This window comes from Astyanax mexicanus, chromosome 4 (genome assembly GCF_023375975.1).
Source record: "Astyanax mexicanus isolate ESR-SI-001 chromosome 4, AstMex3_surface, whole genome shotgun sequence".
Lineage (NCBI taxonomy): Eukaryota > Metazoa > Chordata > Actinopteri > Characiformes > Acestrorhamphidae > Astyanax > Astyanax mexicanus.
The window spans coordinates 22,497,719-22,518,638 of record NC_064411.1 but is presented as its reverse complement, the minus strand read 5'-3'; the positions used below and the strand labels follow the sequence as shown (position 1 = coordinate 22,518,638).

Sequence of the window (20,920 nt, the reverse complement as noted above, 5' to 3'; positions counted from 1 at the left end):
AAGAAAAATAGTGATTTGTGGAACAATAAACACCACAGAATCTAGAAGAGGACATCCTTAGCTTTGTATTCACGTACAACTTTACGTGAAAACATACATTGTGTGGTCGCTAGGAGCTTGAGAATATTACATTGCGGTTGCGCTGAAACTAAACTCATGTTTGTAAGGAGAAGTGAGCAGGACAATAAAGGACTTTATGGATATTTTATCTGCAGTTCAGTGCTGTATTGTGGATGCTGTGATAGTAAGTGAATTTTCTATAATGTAATCTGATGTTATTTTACATACTAATAATATTTTCTAAGGCTATTTTTGGGGAGGCGTGTTCCCATGTAAACAATGTAAAAAAACAGGCAGTTTTCAGTTAAGAGATTTCTGGCGACTGGTTTCATGTAGATGGCTGTAAATTTGCATGCAGGTAGTTAAAAGTAGTTACTAAAGAATATGAGTGGGTTAGTTGGTCGGTGTGTCTAGAATATTTGACGCTCTTAAGCATTCTACTTTACACAGTCAGAACAGGCCTGCTAGAGGGCGCTTCTGCAGTAAAAGGTTAAAGCACACGTTGAAGCCATACTGGAAGGCACCAGATAAATATGGTATGATGGACTAGGGCAACCCTGGGTCAATAGTCTATATTTATCACTAAAAACTTAAGTTCATTTTAGTTTAAACTCTAAAAATTAATTAATGCAGAGCCAATACACTAAAAAACAGAGGGAAGAAAAACAGTGGCTACTATCAATGGCTGTACCACTCCACTTATTCACTGTGTTAGCTACTGTTTACTACATAAATAAGTAACCACTCAGATAATACATACTAATTAGTAGTAAATGTGAAGGCCAGAACTCAATCTCCTTCACAGCACCTTCAGCATCAAGGCAAACACTATATAAAAGCATGAACACACAATTAGCTACCTATGTCACATGGAGTAATTAAGTAAAACAAACTTTACCCACCACTCAGCAGCTACACACCCCCAGCTGACTCCTGGGGCCAGTTGTTCAAAGGAAATCTGATCGGATTTTGGTTATCGGATTGGATCAAATCTGAAAAACGGGTTGTTCAAAAGGAAAAGAAGCATTCTGAAATCGGATCAGATCACGTAATCCAATCCTAGTTTGTAAATGGATCAAACCTTCAGTTTCTGTTGTTCAAAACTTTTCAGTAGGATTTGGATAACTTTGATAAAAAAAAAACAGGATTACCCTGATCCCAACAAGGGGTAGGATTTCAAAGTGGATTTCATGAAGAAAATGTGGTAAAACTTTAAAATCAAAGTTTTAAAGTAAAAAAAAAATACATTTGTACAATTTAGTGTATATTCTTTTACTTCTATTTTGCACTTGACCTGTTTAACCGTTACAGTGATAAAGTAGACATTGGCTACCAATTAAGCCTTTTTCTATAGTAACGTAAAAATAAAAACAATATTGACCCCATTAAATAGACCCCCCAAAAGATTTCAATAACAAACAAAAATAATATATAGATTTTTTTCATCTACGTCACTGTCATTCATCACTGTATATTAATGTCAAAGAAACATTCATCAGATATGAATCTGTCAAAAATAATTTCAAACAATTGCAAAGAACACCAGAGTTGCGTCTGGTAGCAACCTTGTGCAGGACAATACATGCAAGTGTTATGTTGCATGCTCCCTGTGGTTCGACTCGCAAATAGTTAAGTCATGCAAAGCGTCTCTGCAGAACGCTCGATTGCTCGTATTGTTTTGCAATAAGCAGTATCTTGTTACTGCAAGAAAAGGAGTCAGAAACCCCTGTTGGTTCTTCTAGCTGTTTTTTACATAGCTGGTAATCCGGATTAGGTAATCCTGAAACCTGTGTTTCTGGATCAGGTTGATCCAATCCAATATTGCTTTGAAAAACTGGCTTAAAAGTAAGACAGATCACCTGATCCTGGATAGCAAAAAATGTGATTACCAAATCTGGATAATTTTGATCCGGATTACATTTTTTGAACAACTGGCCCCTGGTGCTCCCACATTCACTTTGAAATAAAACAGATCTTCTTTTAATAAACTGAAAATTACGAGTAAACTTAAGCTTTTAATAGATACTAATATTTATGCCCAGTACACCACCTAAAGCTAGCAATTAAATCCACTGCAGTTCAAACTACCACAATATAATATTAAAAACACCAAGCCATACCTGCTTAAAATATGGATATGGACCGGAGCTTGTACCTGCCGCCACGAGACCAAGCGCTACTTTGGGCTGGTCCCGCGAGACTACAAGCAGCATGAGGTAACGCTCTGACAATCGATGGCTGTCAAAATAAAAGTCCTCCCCTCTACACCTAACCTAGAGTAATCTTTGAGGCAGCAGCATTAGAAAATATTCATTAAAACCTTCCCCACACCTCTGCCCGCTAAATAAAAGTCCTTCCCTCTACACCTAACCTAGAGGAATATTTGGGGCAGCAGCATTAGAAAATATTAAATAAAACCTTCCCCACACCTCTGCCCGCTACACACATTATAATATGAAGTTTAGCTCGTTCTGCAGTAGACTGGCAGCAGGCTGCAGCTGCAAAATATATAACTCTGCAGCTGTCCACTACTGAATACCATGTTTGACTACTACTTTAGTATCTCACTTTAGACTGAAATTCACTAATCCATACTATTAATACTGTACTATATTGACTCCGTTTACAATAAAGGTGTCTCATTTTATCTTATAAATATCTTTATTTGTACTTTTTAACTTGCTGTACATCTCTATTCTTCACTTTCTATATTCAAAGTTTTAGAAATCAACCTGGCTGCCAGTGTCACACGATATGATTTGCTTATTATTTACTGTTTTCTCAATAGTGGTCAATTATTAGATTTTAAAATGTAAAATTTCATTTGTTTTTCAGTATTTCACTGAGAATTCTGTTCTGAATTAAAAGGACGTAAACAGAAAATTAAATTATAAAAGTTTCCACACAGATAAATGAAAGACAGTAATCTAAATCAATGCTTCACAAACCTGATTTTTTACTATCCCTGATAACAGTTCATTATTTTCCACCACATTAGCTTCAGGCTGACAGTGATTATGCACTCCTGAACTGAAGGCGTTTTTTTTTTTGTATATGTGGATCAAAATCGTTTAAAAATAAAAAACAAATATGAAACTTTTGAAAGATTTATGTCTATGGCTTAACTGATTTGTTTACGAAATCAATATAGTGGATGCGGTGGCCTCTCACAGCATCGGGTCGAAGCCCAACTTCATCTGCAGAGCCAGAGAGCAGCAGAAGCTCTACACCAGCAGATTCAGAGCAGCAGCTCCAAGACCTGCTGCAGTTTTACAGAAGCTAATGTTACCCACAGTTTCATCAACTCTATATAAATGAACCAGCTACATTAACCAGTAAACCAGCTATCTGAACAAAATGTATCTTGTTTTTACTCATTTTACGCTCACTCTAGCTAATGAATTAACATTTTCCCTGAATTTTCAATTCCACCTTAAATATCATCACATCTTATTAGTTGTCTTGGAAGTGTAGCTACACATTTAGTAAATAAAAGACCGTAGATTCGAAAAGCGATATGACTATTTAAACCCAAGTGTTTTTCAGCAGTTCATGTAGAGATGGGTGATATTACCTAAAACAAAATATTTTTTACCTACTAAAAATCAAACTACAAACGGTTCAAAACTATATTTGCCTTTATTTTGATTTCACCTAAATTTCTTATATGGAGTTCAAGTGCATCTGGATGGCAAATAATACCATTAAAAATAGTGAGTATATATATGCAAAAAAAATTAAAGGAACACTTAAACACAATATAACTCCAAGTAAATCAAACTTCTTTGAAATGAACTGTCCACAATGATTGACAATCAATTTCAATCAACAAAACATACTCAGCCAAGGAGTCGTTCTGCAGGTGGGGACCACAGACCACTTCAGTACCTATGCTTTCTGGCTGAACTCTCACCCTGCTCCACCCCCCCCCCCCCCCCCCCCCCATCCCAATGCTGTCCCCAGCACACAATCATTCATCATGCTGGGAAGGAGAGCAACTTAATGTCAATTGTCTGTATGTCCTGTACATATGCAGTATTGACAATAATAACTGCTTGACTTGGCAGTGGGTCAGTAATAGTGTGGCGAGGCATTTCTTTGGAGGGTCTCACAGACCTCCATGTGCTCGCCAGAGGTAGCCTAAGACGAGATCCTAAGACCCATTGTGAGACCATATGCTGGTGCAGTGGCCCCTCGGTTCCTCCTAATGCAGGACAATGCTAGACCTCATGTGGCTGGATTGTATCAGCAGTTCCTGCATGATGAAGGATTTGATGCTATGCTCTTGGGCTGCATGATATATTGTTTAAGAATAGACATTGCGATGTGTGATAGTCACATCGCGGACCCTGTGATGTCACATGGCTATAAAAACAAACACGCCACTGCAGTGTTTTGTTTCTTGACACAGAAAGTAGATACATAGCATTCTGAGTGAACTGCGCTGACAATAATGCGTCGCCAGCTGCAGCGAGAGGCTTCGGAATGGTTGTATGTAAAAACAACTCTTTTCAGAGGTAAACTGAATGTTTCCTACGGTCAATAGTGGAGAAAATTTTTTATTACTATACTTACAGTCAACTAGTAATTGGTGGTTGTGCAATATAGGTTCATGTAGTGCAGCCAAGGCTTCTGTTTATAAGGTCAATTTTCCCCTTACATTACTTTTATTTTTATACCTTTAAGTCTTTTTAAAAGCAATACTTGTACTTTTACCTAAGTAAAGATTTGAGTTGATACTTCAACTTCTACAAAAGTATGTGTAAACCCCAGTATCTTTACTTATACTTGAGTAATGAGTGTGAATACTTTTGACACCCTTGGTTGAGGCATTCTTAGGTTATTAAGCTGTGATTTTAATATCACACTTCTCTATAAGGCAGGGTATCAAAATGGATACCAAAAAGGCAAAGAGCAAAATGTTAACGCGCATAAACACGAAGAGCTCGTGCAGTGCGGTGAAAGCAACCCTGACAGCGCCCTGTCACACACATATTGAGAGCGCACAGAAACACAGATCATTCAAACTGTTCACACACTGCTGCTGCACTGAAATCTCTCAGCCACTTTGAAATATTGTGAACAATATTATACCCTGAAATATCGTGCCATATCACCCACCTTTTTTTTTGTTTGTTTTTTTTTTGTTTGTTTTTTAGCTAAAGAAAAATTCACATTGTTCTCATTTACTGTTATATATCTACTAGAGACAGATTATATTTGTCCAGTATCATTTATTTTACTTTAATCCTGGATATATGGAGATATTTAGAGTGCATCATTAATATCCTGACATTGTGGATCGTTGACTGTTACAAATCTGATAAAATTACTCAGTAATGGGTGTGCCATAAATCGTATTAAATAATATATGGCAAATATAAAATTAAAAGTTCATTTTGTTGCAGTAGTGTATTCTCGAAATATATATATTTTTATTTTAGTGTTTTGTCATATTGGCAAGAGCATCGTTATGGTGAAAATACATAACTGGTACCTTTAGCTAGGTAACTAATGTTAGCTACCGGTTATAAAATGCTGGAATCTTACCTATCAAGCAAATTTTAGCTACTCTTGCAACTAGCAAACATTAACTAACGGTAATAAAACGCTTGCAGCTAGCTAACATTAGCTACCAGTTATAACATGCTTGCAACTTTAGCTAACTAGCTAACATTAGCTACCAACTATAAAAATGCTGGTACCTTTAGCTAGTAAGCTAGCATCAGCTACCTGTAACAAGTGCTTGCAACTCAAGCTAGCAAGCTAACATTAGCTACTGATTTAAAAAAAAGCTGGTAACTTTAGCTACCTAGCAAACATTAGCTACCTGTTATAAAGCACTTGCAACTTTAGCTAGCAAGCTAACATTAGCTACTGCTTATAAAGCGTTTGCAACTTCAGCTACCTATCTAAAATTAGATACCTGTTATAAAGCGCCTGCAACTTTAGCAAGTAAGCAAACATTAGATGCAACTTTAGCTAGCTAGCTAAAATTAGCTGCCTGTTATAAAACACTTGCAACTTTAGCTTTCAAGCTAACATTAGATACTGATTTAAAAAACGCTGGTAACTTTAGCTATAAAGTTGTTGCATTGTGGGTGGACTGATTGTTAGGTAAACACATGAATATTAAATGTTTTAAGCTTTAGTGTCTATGTTTTGTCTTACTGTTACGCTGTAGATAGCTAGTTAGCTTGATTAGCAGTTAGGTAAGCTAGTTAGCCAACCTAACCAGTTAGCTTCTTGCTACTGTTATAACTGACATGTTGCAATTCAGCAATAAAATGTGCTTAATGCTAGCTAGCTAGCTACTCATAGAAGCTAAAACAATCTAACTGAAACGTTGATACATTTACATTTAATAAGTAGTTAGCTACTTGGCTAAAGTGATATCAGCATTCAATTTAGCCACGTTCATACTGATCTCTTCTATGACTGAACACACCCAGTTTCATTGGCCACTGAAGGTTTGGGGCTTGAGAGCGCATTTCTGGGGCTTGGAGGTGCATGTGCACTGTGAAGCCCCTGTTGCACACAGACAGTCTTGGTCCTCGCGCTGCCGTTAGCCCCGCCCACACCACTCACAGTGCAGTCTGACTGTCAGAGCACACACACACCGCTCCACCAACACTGTAAATAAACTGCGCGTGCCCACAGCCGCCGCTGACTGACCCCGCTCTGTATTTACAGAGCAGAAGTATAAATATAACTGTGTCTTCAGTGTGACACGAACAGAAATCCCTTAATTTAACTCACACAGTCTCAGTCAGTCACCTCATTCACCACACAGCCTGTCACTCACCTCCTCCACAGTGTCTGCCTCTTTATAAAAAGCTAAATATCTATTGAACAATTTTTCTATGATAGGTTTAAAAATAAAGAAAACGTAAAAATAAGAAAATAAAATAAAACAAAGCTAAATACAAAGCTAAAAATAAAGAAATAAATAAACCTATGTATTGAACCATTGAATAATTTGTCTATGATAGGTTAAAAATAAAGAAAACTTAAGAAAACGCAAAAAAATAAATAAATAAATAAACTAAATTTTTTTTTAGAATAACAGTTCTGACAAACTGCTGCTCTTATAATAACATTTAAGAACATGGCAAAAAACTAATTTATGCAATTCACGAAAAAATGAAGTTATTGTAAAAAAGTTACCTATTTAAAAAGCAACAGAAGTTTTTCATATGTAACATTTCTAACACATTTATGGTGTTTTTTACACACTTTTTTCTCTCCCACAACCCTAATCCTTTACAGCTTCAAAAACAGGTATTATGCAAATTAGGCGATGGCGTCATTTAGCGACTTTTAGGACAGCCAATAGCTACTTTCCTTACTGAGGAGTTGGCAACACTGTATTCTGCTGGTACAGACAGTGGAGGGAAAACTGAGCCTAGTGTTAGTCTCACTTAACTTCTAACAGAGAAGAGAGAAATAAGCTCATAAACTCTTAACTATTACCTAAATCAGTGAATTCTCTACAAAAACACTTTTTAATCTGCCTTATACTCGAATTAATAGCAGCATTTCTAACTTAAAACATGTTTTTAACCACTATTTATTCATAAAACACGGAGCTCAGCACCTACCCGCAGCACAGAAACACATAGACCGCTGCTGAGGTACGGTGGCTCAGAAAGACCAAACGTAGCCTAACTGCAGTTCACCACTAAACAACAGGGGCCGCCAAAACTTCATTTAACAGCATTAAAGTGCCTCATTTTATAAAGTTCATCTAAAACAAAGGTATTTTATTACTCTGTTACACTTACAACAGTAATAAACGCTGTAAAGTTATTAAGTTATGCTTCAATTAATTCTTAGAAGACAAGTTCAGACATTATTATCCATTAAAATGCATTAAACATATTGCTAATTAGATTATATTAATATAGTTACCCAGCAAAAAGCTACACATTGGCCCTTCGTGGGCTAAGTGCGGGCACTGTGGGCAGGGGCTAGCCCATTAAAATTCCAAGCAGGCCCAACATGGGTTATCTGTGGGCAAACCGCACTTTAGCATGCCCACACAAATCCCATGCAGGGCCACTGTGGGTCAGCCCACATTCAGCCTGCACCATTTCACACCCTAAAGGGCCAGTGTAGGATATGTGAGGGCAAATCGCACTCTAGCATGCCCACACAAATCCCATGCAGAGCCACTGTGGGTCAGCCCACATTCAGCCTGCACCATTTCACACCCTAAAGGGCCAGTGTGGGTTATATGTGGGCAAACTGCACTCTAGCATGCCCACACAAATCCCATGCAGAGCCAGTGTGGGTCAGCCCACATTCATAAAACACACAAACAGTAACATTTCATATTTTTTCAAGACATATACTGTATAGCTTTTATAGGTGTATAGCATTTGTTTTTATATAAACATTTTTATATAATATTTTGGATAGAATTTGCTCCATGGTGCTGATTCATAATCTGCCTTTTATTATTCGTAGTGCTGATGTTGGTCTTGTGACACAATTTGTGTTGGATTATATGCATCTAGTATGTTTGGGAGTCACAAGAAAGCTTTTATTATTTTGGCTTAAAGGTGATCTTAGATGCAGACTTGGCTCCCAGGCTGTAAGTAGGATATCTGAAAATCTCCTGTCTCTACGGTCATACATCCCATGTGAGTTTGCAAGGAAACCAAGAGCACTTTCAGAAATAAATCGTTGGAAGGCTACGGAGTTCAGGCAGTTCCTGCTCTACACAGGCCCAGTTGTACTTCAGGAAAACATACCATCACATTTCTACAGTCACTTCCTAATTCTGACACTGGCAATATATTTGATGCTATGTCCCAGCCTTTGCACACATTACTGCGATTACACTGAAAGCCTGTTGAACTATTTTGTACAAGAGTATGAAAAGCTATACGGACGAGAGGAGATGGTTTACAATGTGCACAACCTGACACACCTGGCTGATGATGTGAGAAGATTTGGTGCACTCGATGGCATATCGTCATTTCCATTTGAAAATTACATGAAGAAACTAAAAAGAATGGTAAGAAAGCCACAGGGAATTCTAAAACAAATTGTGCATCAGATATTTCAGGAAAGAGCATTTGCAGCGCCAAAGAAGCCCAGGAAAACTGTAGGACTTGTGGAAAGACATTCTGAAAGACAAGCACCTTTCCAGTCTGAGAAACTACAGAGAATTAATCTGGGGACCTGTTCCATTACCAGCAGCACAGGCAACAACTGTGTCATACTAAAAAGTGGAGAACTGGGATTAGTGCAGAAAATATTTTCTGAAAAAAATGAGACCTTCATTGTCTTCCAGCAGTTTGAGAGACAAGAGTCGTTGTACCCAGAAATAATGAACACCAGCGATATTGGACTGTTCAAAGTCTGGAATGTCAGCACAAATGAGAAAATTGTGAAAATAAGTGACATTTATAAAAAGTATGTGCTACTTCCACTTGGTTCTGCATGGGCTGCTTCTCCACTTCTCCATCAGTGCTAATTTTGCTGAGCTGAACCTTTTTTTAGCTTTTTTTTAACTTTTTTTTTAAACTATAAGTCCAATTTTTTTTGTTTATTCAGGACAGTGGAAAAATGTTCAAAGTTGTTGAATTTCCGGAGAGGGAGGAGGTTGCCGTAATAAGTGCCAGTTGGATGCAAGGGGAACAGAAGTGTTTCTGGCCATCATTTGTCTCACCAGACAAAATAAAAAAGCAGTAATGGAACACAGAGAACCAAATGATGCATGGACACTCTATGATGTTGATGTTTCCTATACAACAGGTAATTCAATTATATTGCTAAGGACATACGTATATTTGATCATTTTGGTGATCTCAGATATCTACTTAACTATCTATAACATCCTTTCAGTTCATAATGTAGTTGTTTCTTTGTTTTTTCATGTATGCAATAGATAGCTATGAAAAGGCAAGAAAAAAGGCTAAGGCTATCGAAGAAGAAATAATCTTTATGAGTGAGAGTGAAAAGGAGCTGGAACGAGGGGCTCGACCAAAAAAGTAAGTCATTTTCATGCAGCATGTAAAAGTGGCAATCTTTTTCTTCATATACGTTGGGAATGTGAATGCCAAAAAAACATACCTTCAGATTTGTTTTGTACAGTTTCATATTTGATACTGAAATGCAATAATTACACAACACATGTCGCAGTGGGACTCCACTCCATCCAACCAGATTGGATTTGGACATTTTTAGTTCAGCCTGACTTCCATTGTTATATCCATCACATTGTCCTATTTATCATTTTGGGCTGCTGTGTTTTCACCCTTTTTGATTATCCACCTTTATATTAAAGTGTAGCTTGTTTGTTTCTGCACAATGTATTGCCTCCACTGCACCCAATCCAGCAGTGCAGTGGGACCATCACTATATTGGCTTTTGGACCCTTCTCAACACAGCAGTGATACTGACTTGTTGTTGCTGTTTTTACTGGGTTTTCCTGCTAGTTTGAGAGTCTGTCACCCATAAATGTTTACTTAACAGGTCAAAATTAAGAACTAGAGAATTAATAACATAAAATCATGGGCTGAAGTCTACTGTTGGACTCAACCAAGTTGTAGCTACTAGAAAGGTGGTTCTGATAACTATAGAGAGTGCCTAAACTTTCCAGCAAAATCAATGACAAAATGACAATTGAGTGCAGGTAAAAGGTAGGTGTCATTTATAAACAGGGTGATCTGTTTTCTTTAATTCAGGTTTGACGATGAGTTAAGATTCCTTTAATCAGCCTTCTGTATGTATCTGATCTTGCTAGTAGTTAGTGTCTGTTCTTAACTCCGTTCTTAACCAGTGACACTAAGAGGTGTAAAATTAACATCAACAGTGCTGTGTCTGATAGTGCCACACATTATCATGCCACAGCAATGTTTGTGTCATTAGCAAGAGTCAGTAAGTGTAAATCTAAAAGTGCACCAATATGTAAGCTGTGCAAAATAAAATGTCCATTGAGTATATCATATTGCATTCCTGCTATTTTCTACATCCACTGTGCTTGGCCAATCAGTGATTCGGTAAAATATTTTTTTTTTGTTTATATTTTTATTAGCATTTTCTACTGTTAGATAGCAAAAAGAACAAAAAAAAAACATTATTTGTTTTTATTATCACCATGGCTTCTTATGGTTATTTATTTTTTGTTTTATCAGTCATCTTTTAAAAGACACAAGCAGTGTTCATTTTGTTTGATTTCTTAATTGTATGCATTCTTGAAAAGATTCGGTGCACACTTTACAATATCTATAGTGTAATCAGACTAATTTTAAATTATGACCTTCAAATTATGAGATTATGTCAATGAGTGCAAGCACCTTTATTTGTATTGAAATTACTCATGTCATTCAGAGAGCTGTGCAGCATGAAGCCTGTTTGTTCCAAATAGGCTTTATGCTGCACTGATTGTTTAATGTCCATGTTTTTACCCTTATGTCATTTTTTTTGTAAAATCATCTTATAGAAAGCACTTTTACTTATTTTTCCACACTTTGTGTACACAAGGAGGCTCAACACATTCAGTCTGAACTCACTGCACTGCACACACTATTATTGCACTCATGAAGTCTGAACTCATTAACAAAAGCTTGCATGTATTTCTTAACTTATTTGACAGTAGTAATTAGTGTTTGCCCTGTATCTTGTGTATTCTAGACCAGCCAAAAGATTAGATGACGACTATGTGGCGCTTGGGCACAGAGGGAAGAAAAGGTGTCTTAGTCTCCCCAAACCTCCACCCTGCCGTGTGTCAATCTCCAGCACTGAGAAACAGCCCTCTTTGTCACTTCCATCTTCACCGCAACCACCGTCTCTCCCTTTAGACCCTGTGATGCAGTTTACAGGTAAGATATGAGGGTCTTATCTTGAAGAAAGCCTGATTAATTTTGCAATTTTTAAATGATTAGCTAGTAATGCTCTGGTTTTGTTTATTCTCAGCTTGGGACCGTTATGTAGTATCTGCTTTGGAGAACATAAAGGAAGAGCTGGCAGTTTTAAAGAGGATGGTAGCAGGTCTGACCACAACCACCAACACAATCAGTGCCCCTGATGGCCTCAACCTCCCACTAAAAAGCACAGATGACATAGTCCCTCTAGAGGCACAGCTGGAAGACAAGAGCTTCCAACAGCAACTGGTAGGTAAAGAAGAGTGATACAAATTTAAAACATTAATACTGTCCTTAATGATGCTGTTTTAGAATGTGAAGTCATGTTTTTCTCCTGACAAAAATCATGCAATAAAGAATCAAACATGGGCATAAGTCAACAATCTGTAGAAAATCAGTTATATGTTGAAACTTTGTATGTTTTTAGAAACCATATCAATAGCAAAAAAAAACAATTGAACTGTGAAACAGTATTTTTGCATGTAAATGTTATGACGCCCTGGTAAACATTTCTGTACCTTTTAAAGAGTTGTTCGTAGAAGATGAACTGATTTGTAAAAGACGAAGTTAAATATCATGCATACTTTTTAACATTAAGCAGAATTAATCTATCTTTTGAATCAGCCGCGAAGCACCCTCTAGGGGTCCGCATGGCTTATCCACAGAGGTAGACAGTCTGTAGTGAGCACTGATGTTTTGTGGCCCGCGACTTGAAATCAAATTTTAGTGTTATTGCCGTCCACCCGCAAGAAAGACGCATCCCCTCCCCGTCCACCAGCACAGCGCATCCTATTCATTTCAATAGAGAGAACCGCTGCATGAGCGCAGCCCCGCCCTAAAACATAACAGTTCAGCTGTGTGTGAGAGAGGCACATACGAGCCTCTTACACACAGAACAGCTGCCTTTCAACCATGGAGGAGAAGCTGCAAATGGATTTATACACCCTTTGGCCTCCTTAAGGCTCTATCTAAAATTACAAATGTTTTTTTTCCTTGAAATTCTAATGTCTGTTTTTACTTGTAAGTGGCTTTGGATAAAAGCATCAGCTAAATACAATGTAATATAATGTAATTAACTGAAATTAAAGGAGCACCACACAAAAAACTCCTCAGTAAGGATCATATTTGTCCTTGTATTGATGCACAGTAGAATAATGCTGTTCTTGACACAGCTGCTCATCTTTACATAATTGCAATATGAATTTCATTAATAAATTGTCTGTCCTGCTTAGTTTGATAATCTTTCAAGGTTGTTCAATTTTAAATAGTGTGGCAGTTACTGAAATAGAATTGTAAGTGTAACATCACTAATGCTGGAACAAAAAAAAAAAAGATCTAAATCCAGTTTCATCTAGAGAATGTCCATTTTATGAGTTACAATCAGCAAACCTCTCTACTGATTGGCATAGGAACCCCTGCTTTAACCCCTACATTACTTTATACAGTAATAGATTAAGATTTCTTGTTGTGTTTTTCCTTTGCATCATTAGTTAATAATTAGTAAATAATACTATCATTGCTTATCTGCTGTAAAGATACTGATAATTAAATTTAATTTAATGTAATTTGATTCTAGGTGCTCTTTCTGAGTACAGTTGGTGGCATGGATGTCGCAGGTGCAACAAGACGGGTCCTGGCAACAATCATGACGAATGAAGTTGCTATGAAATTGAACTGGGTTGGCCACGGAGGGAAAATGGCTTTTCAGACCCTAAAGCTTTGCAAAGTTATGTGTGGTACGTAATTTAATCACTTATGAATGTTGATGTATATCCATCAAATGAATATTATTATATTTTAATGACCTTAAAAGCAGCTATAAAAGGCCCTAAGGCTGTTTCCTAACAACCTCTGACATGTCCATTATGCAATTTTTGGCTTGTGTTGGGACAGCAATATTTTTAGCCAGTTTGTTGATTATCCATTGGTTAACCTTTAATTGTATAATATTAGGCAAGATAAGACTTTTCAAAACAAATCCTACTGCCCTGCACCTCTCCACCATAAATAGCCTGAAGACATCCAATCAGAACTACTGTAACATTTTTGGAGAGGCGGGACAAGTTGGGTAGTTTTCACATGACTATATAACTTTCTTTTATAGCACCATACCATAGTACACGAAAAGACACTAACAAATGTAGTTTTTGACTGCATTCTGATATCTCTATATTATCATTTTAAGAGGCCGTGAGAAGATCAATCATGCCACCACCAAAGGATGCAGAGATCGAGCAGGTGGCAAAGGTTTGGCTTCGGAATGCACGAGACCGTTCAGGTGGACGAAAGCAGCGTCTCATGCAATCTCTTAAAAAAAAATAGTTAATTTATGATCTGTGCTATATTAATGCATCAACAAATGAATTCATTTTTTATATTATTAACTTTATCTGTTCTATTTATTTAAAGTGTATCTAAATAAAGTGTGTGTGGGTCGGTGGGTGGCCCGCTATAAGCCAATGCTTTGGGGCCGACTTCGTATTGAGGAGTAAATCTTCGCTGGCCAAATGTGGGCCAACGCCTTGGGGCTGGTGCCGTTCGGATGAGCAAATCTCCGTTGGCCCTATGTGGGCTGCCCATATGGGGCCGATGGCGTGGGGCCGATACCGCACCGATGTGCAAATCCCCATTGGTCCGATGTGGGCTGCCCATATGGGGCCGATACCACACCGATGTGCAAACCCCCATTGGTCCGATGTGGGCTGCCCATATGGGGCCGATGGCGTGGGGCCGATACCGCACCGATGTGCAAATCCCCATTGGTCCGATGTGGGCTGCCCATATGGGGCCGATACCACACCGATGTGCAAACCCCCATTGGTCCGATGTGGGCTGCCCATATGGGGCCGATGGCGTGGGGCCGATACCGCACCGATGTGCAAATCCCCAATGGCCCGATGTGGGCTGCCCATATGGGGCCGATGTGTTAGCCCACATTGGGCCCTCATTGGCCTGGTGTGGGCATGTTTGCTGGGTACAGTAGAACTTTATTGTTGTGCTACACTTGCTTCAGTAGCAAATATTATAGCCAAATAACAGATTACTATATTCTGTTTGTTCTCAGTTTTTACATTCTGATAAAATATATGATTTTGATGTATCTTCATTCACAATGTAATGTAATGTGTCGTGTTATTATTATTATTAAATGTATCAGTTAAGGGGCTGTTTAATAAAACTATCTTTAGTGTAGCTAAAGATACTGTGAACATTTTGAAATGATTTTTTAATTATGTTTATTTTTACAGTAAAATAGTGAGTTTTCTGTTAAATCAGTAAGCTAATAATTATTATAAAAACACTAGTGGCAAAGTGCCTGACCCTTACCTAACTACAATACTTTCTAAAACTAATTATTTCTTTTTAAAGGGGACATGAAACATTTCAGTTTGTACAAGTTTTCTAAGGGATTAAATATAATGGAATTTATTTGGGGGAGAATTTTTTATATAAAATGTTTACACACTAAATTATAATATATTTATTTTTGTTATGTTTGAGCTAGGGCGCCGCCATGTTGCCCGTGCAGCGCTGGTGACATCACGAGGTTGGTTGGTTTAAGATCCCAGGCATATAGCTAGAGGAAAAGAGCTTATTGTTTGTGGAGATTATGGATGAAGACGAAGCTGAACTAGGCTAACATGGAGCATTTACTCAGAGATCTTTCCTGTATAAACCTGAGCAGGACTTTTCAGATGCTTTTCTGAGAGAGAGACGTTTTGGGAGTGTTTATTCTCTCTCTACGTGGAGCCGTGCAGAAACCCTGCAGCGCGTCAACAGCAGGTACTGCCATCCAGTTAACCAGCTAGTTTATATACATTTAGCTATTTAACATGTAAAGTTCAGAGTCATTAAGACTGAATGAAACGAACATGATTTAAGTGGATATTGAAACACCAAGGCGCTGTTTGGTTGATAAACCGTTCAGTTTAGAAGTTAGAAAGCTTACTGGGTACTTAGCTTCATCTAGTTAGTGTTAGCTAGCGTTGGCTAGCTATAATAAGATAGCTAGCTAAGTAGCTAACGCTAGCTATGTTCTCTTTAAATTGTCATTTTATCTAGACTTTCGGTAACGGTACCTCTCGCTGTTCTGCTGGGTGAGCGCGTTGTTTAGCTCGTTCCGTTTGGCTCGTACAGCTGCCGCTCTCATAGTAACGTTACACATTCGGACGGTCTGTACATCCCAGCTGATCAGAGGAAAAATAAAAAACGGAGGAAAAAAGCCTCGGACTGCAGCTTATTTATCCGGCGCTAATGCTCCTGACTCAAACCCCTCTCCTTCACATAGTCCTGGTCTAGAAAGTGCTCGCCACTAACCCCTAGCATTACAGCTAACCGGAGGATTCTCACGCTTCAGCGCTGCGAGCCCCTGCTGAAGGTATGAAAGTGAAAGTGAATATTTCTCATTCCTCATCCTATTAAATTTCACCACTCCCAGTATTAATACACACAGGGACAATACAAAAGTGCCCCCACGCTCTGCATTGAGTTTTGGTTTGGATTTTATGATCTATTGAGGATCTAAACTACGGTATTCTCATAGATTATAGTAGTGAGGCGTTCGAGAACCAACCTCGTGACGTCACTTTCAGCGCTGGGACAAGATGGCGCTGCCCTTACTTTAAAAAAGGACATTTAGATTGCTTATTATTTTAATTCCGCTTCACTGACAACTTTTAAACTTCTAAAATTAGTTAGAGTGAAAATACATCTTGTGAATTATACTAAATACTTGAAGTGTTTCATGTCCCCTTTAAATGTAATATTTAACAGGCAGACTTTTATTTTGACGGGAAAATCACGGAGCTGCTGCTGCACCAGACATTCGAACACACGCCCCCTGATCACCACGCAGAATAAGGAGTAAAGCGCTCAGCAGATCTGTTCCACATTCAGACTGAAGAACTCAAGAACTGGAAGATCTGTTCTGGTTCTGATCCGCTATCAGTCTGAACCCAGAAGTAGATCCATGCTGAGACTGAACCACTGTGCATTTAGAGACCCTGATTTAATGACTGATCCAGATCATATTTAACCCACATTTATCTCAGATTTAGTTCAGATTTATCTCAGACAGACTGCTAAGCAGAGCTAGGAGAAGATCCAGTGCTGGTGGTGTAAATGGAGAGAGAGAGAGAGAGAGAGAGAGAGACTTCTCCTTACCTTCTGTAGTTCAGCTGATCCTGCTCTTCCTCCGGTGCTGCAGCTACAGACCCCGGAAGCTCAGCCTCATCCGGGTTATGGAGAGCCCCGCCCCCTCCCCCGCTATATCACGTTATACCCCATCACCGCTAGAGGGAGCCCGCGAGGGAGTCCTCAATGCATGGAGCTGAATGGAGCTAAACAGCTAAAACTCTCATTTAAAACACTGTAGAACTACTTCTCTGGGGTTTTCCTTTAATTTTACAAAGTAGAACAAAGTATTTCACTAAAATAGGAAAGAAAACAAAACCGTTTATTTCCATTTTCTAAAACTAATGTTTTTTTATTCAGTAGATTTACTAGCATTACTGCTACTGATGCTGGAGTTACACACAGAACATGTTTAAAATGATTAAAATTGCAGGTTATAAGCTTTAATAATTATCTTTGCATTCATGAAACAGTTATACTTGTTCTGAGGAAATTAGTGCAATTTTTATTTTTTTGCTAAAAATAATTGTTTATACGTTTTTATACATTCCAGACTTTGTCGAGTGGCTTGAGATTCAGAGCAGATTCTGAAGTGAGTTTTTTCCTTTATAGAGATTCTCTGATTGCTCCTGTACAACTCCAACAAACAGCATCTACTAATCACTACGGAAAGATCAGTGCTGTTGTTAGAGCACCGATTGTGACATTGATTTTAGTAGAAACCTTTGTTAATCTAAATTTCATTTAAAATATTATGGTTACATTTTCTTTACTTTTACCTTCTTGATGTCCTGCAGGTTCTTGAAAAGGAGATCGTACTGCAGCTGAACTTGTTTGTTGCTCACCTTGTCTAAAGTCTTACTATTTATGTATTCTGAAAGCTTTTCATAAATTGAGGTCATTCACAGCTCGTCCCTGTAAAATCACTCTCTAACATCACAATGAACCATCCTGATTTCTGTATAGAAGGGTACTTCACATAAAAGCATTTGAAATTTGTATGCAAAAATCAGTTTTAAACTAATTATTTGTAAAATAAAATGGATTTGTTTAAGAGTTTTTTTTTTACTTTTCCAAAATACATTCAGCAAGCATTTTCATTCTGCTACAAAACATTAGCCAACTTTTACACATTTTTTGTACATATTAAAGGAAGAAGTTACTGATGTTGGAGACTACTGTTGCCAGATTATATCAGGTTCTGTGTAGAAATATAAGACAAACACATCTGGTTGCCTGAGTTACGTAAAACTCCCCTACAAATAGCACTTTTTAGCAAATAGCAAATTTTACTTACAGGTCAGCACTATTGTTAAAGTAACAATGTTTTTTCACTTTTTTTTTTCAATGCAAATATCCATTAGAACTAAGAAGTCTTCAGGATTATTTCAGTATGTAAGAGTGTTTTACACCAAGAAACCCTATGTTAACAAGTGATCCTTAATGTGCTTAGTTCTATTGGAAATAATGTAGTCCATATTTAATTTAAAATTGAATAATAAAATTTGATTACTGAAAATGAACTGAATAAGGTGAACTTTCGCCTAATTTATCAATAGTACCATTTTGACCACCCCAAAGAGAAGCACTTACTCCTTGTATTAAATAATCAATTATTCACTTTGTGATGGTCACCATGGATATTCAAACTATTTTGTACTGACAAAATTTGCCATGCAAGTTAATACTGTTAAAAACTTGCACCAAATTGATACAGGCTTTTTAACACTGTATGTAATAAAGTTGTAACAGATGGACTTGGTCCTCACTGTTGATGGTAAACTTCAAGTGATGCCCCAACTTGTTTTTATCATCCTATTAACAAATAAACTGTTAAACAAATCCTTCTTTATTTTACAATTAATTAGTTTACATTTGCATATAAAGTTTGAAATTGTTTTACCAGTGTGAAGTACCCTTCTATACAGAAATCAGGATGGTCTATTGTGATGTCAGAGAGTGATTTTACAGGGAGGAGCTGTGAATGACCTCAATTTATGGAAAGCTTTCAGAATACATAAATAGAAAGACTTTAGACAAGGTGAGCAACAAACAAGATCTGCTGCAGTACTATCTCCTTTTCAAGAATCTGCAGGACATCAAGAAGGTAAATGCAAATAAAATGTAACCATAATATTATAAATGAAATTTAGATTTAAAAAGGCCGGAATCAATGTCACAATTAGTACTCTAACAACGACACTGACCTTTCCATAGTAATTAGTGCTATTTGTTAAAAAGTATCAAACATTTAAAAATTACTATTCTTAGCAAAATAATAATTTATAAATGTTTGATACTTTATAGAATACATTTTTTACTAATTTCCTCAAAACAGAACAACTATAACTGTTTCATCACCGCAGAGATAATTATTAAAGCTTTTAAACTGCAGTTTTAATCCTGTTAAACATGTTCTGTGTGTAACTCCAGCATCAGTAGCAGTAATGCTAGTAAATCTACTGAATAAAAAATATTAGTTTTAGAAAATGGAAATATAGAGGTACGTTTTCTTTCCTATTTTAGTGAAATACTTTGTTCTACTTTGTAAAATTAAAGGAAAACCCCAGAGAAGTAGTTATACAGTTTTTTAAATGAGAGTTTAGCTGTTTAGCTCCATTCAGCTCCATGCATTGAGGACTCCCTCGCGGGCTCCCTCTAGCGGTGATGGGGTATAATGTGATGTAGCGGGGGGAGGGGCGGGGCTCTACATAACCCGGATGAGGCTGAGCTTCCGGGGTCTGTAGCTGGAGCGGAGGAAGAGCAGGATAAGCTGAACTACAGAAGGTACGGAGAAGTTTCTCTCTCTCTCTCTCTCTCTCTATCTTTTTATTTCAAAAGCAAAGCGAGTGCTGGATTTTAATCTACACAGATTTCTCCCCTGAAAACTGATTATTTGGGTGTTTAAGGCGCTTCTGTTTATTTACAGTAAGCTTAGATTTACAGATTTTTCCAGCACTATGGCAGGAGCATTAGCATTAGCAAAATGCGCTCTTTGCGCAACTACTTTTCATCAGTGCTGCTCCAGCGTTTCCTGTTTGGCTTTTCCAGTACACTCGTTATGGCAGTATTTTCAGCTGGTGTTTACAAGAGCTTCTAAAAATTTACCTCAACGTCAAGGAGACCAGTACAGCCTTCCAGTAGAAAACTAGAGAAAGACTTTAAACTATATGCCTATAAACTATATCATACCTACACACTACGAAGATTTTTTTTCTTATATTTTACGTTAGCTCACACAGCTCAGCATTAGCTAGTATAGCTAACTAGCTTGCTAGGTGCATTACTGTTAGTTGTTAGTTTCTCCTGTTATCAAATGGAAGTCTAATAAAATGCTAGCAATAATAATAATAATAATATCTAGCTATAATAATAATAATAATAATAATAATAATAATAATAATATCTAGCTATAATAATAATAATATCATCAATAATAATAATAATAATAATAATAATATCTAGCTATAATAATAAAAATGCTAGCCGGTGGATCATTCAGCCAAGTACGTTTAGCTGATCTCCTCTCCCAAACACTTGGAACCTGGGTGCTGTAACGTTAATTATTCCATTTAAAAAGCAGTGGCACTGCATGCTTTTCCAGTCATCTCCAAACTTCTGACGTTTCTGGTTTAACTTCTGACCATTTTGACCTCTCGCCAGTAAAAAAAAATGTGCGTTTTGCCTATACAGGCGAATGTAAACAAAACAACCGGAAACGTCCGAGCCGCATTATTTGAAAACGGAAATGTGTCAGAGCCGTGAGTGCAAGGAGCCCATTAGCTACTTAAATGACCCAGTGTTGTTACCAATACCACACCTAACAGCTAAAGTTAATTATAAAAGAAAAG

The 20,920-nt window shown here is 37.4% G+C and overlaps 4 protein-coding genes across 9 annotated transcripts in view; 2 read left to right on the top strand and 2 right to left on the bottom strand.

The window, feature by feature from the left end:
* LOC125801170 (zinc finger protein 585A-like) overlaps positions 1-17,142 on the bottom strand; it is a 272,387-nt gene extending 255,245 nt beyond the window's left edge. Inside the window, exon 1 of the mRNA XM_049477438.1 lies at positions 17,100-17,142. The gene's annotated coding sequence lies outside the window, so the exon portion shown is untranslated. The remainder of the gene's footprint in view (positions 1-17,099) is intronic.
* Positions 1-20,920, bottom strand: part of LOC125801291 (zinc finger protein 239-like) — a 327,337-nt gene that overhangs the window by 20,891 nt on the left and 285,526 nt on the right. The window lies entirely within an intron of this gene.
* Positions 1-20,920, top strand: part of LOC125801117 (zinc finger protein 850-like) — a 527,199-nt gene that overhangs the window by 283,263 nt on the left and 223,016 nt on the right. The gene's annotated exons all lie outside the window — the stretch shown is intronic.
* si:dkey-172k15.5 (uncharacterized) lies at positions 9,629-14,258 on the top strand. Its single transcript, XM_049478201.1, has 6 exons — positions 9,629-9,825; positions 9,959-10,061; positions 11,707-11,894; positions 11,989-12,185; positions 13,513-13,672; positions 14,122-14,258. Exons 1-6 carry the CDS (start codon positions 9,762-9,764, stop codon positions 14,256-14,258), a joined length of 849 nt encoding a protein of 282 aa, XP_049334158.1. The 5' UTR covers positions 9,629-9,761.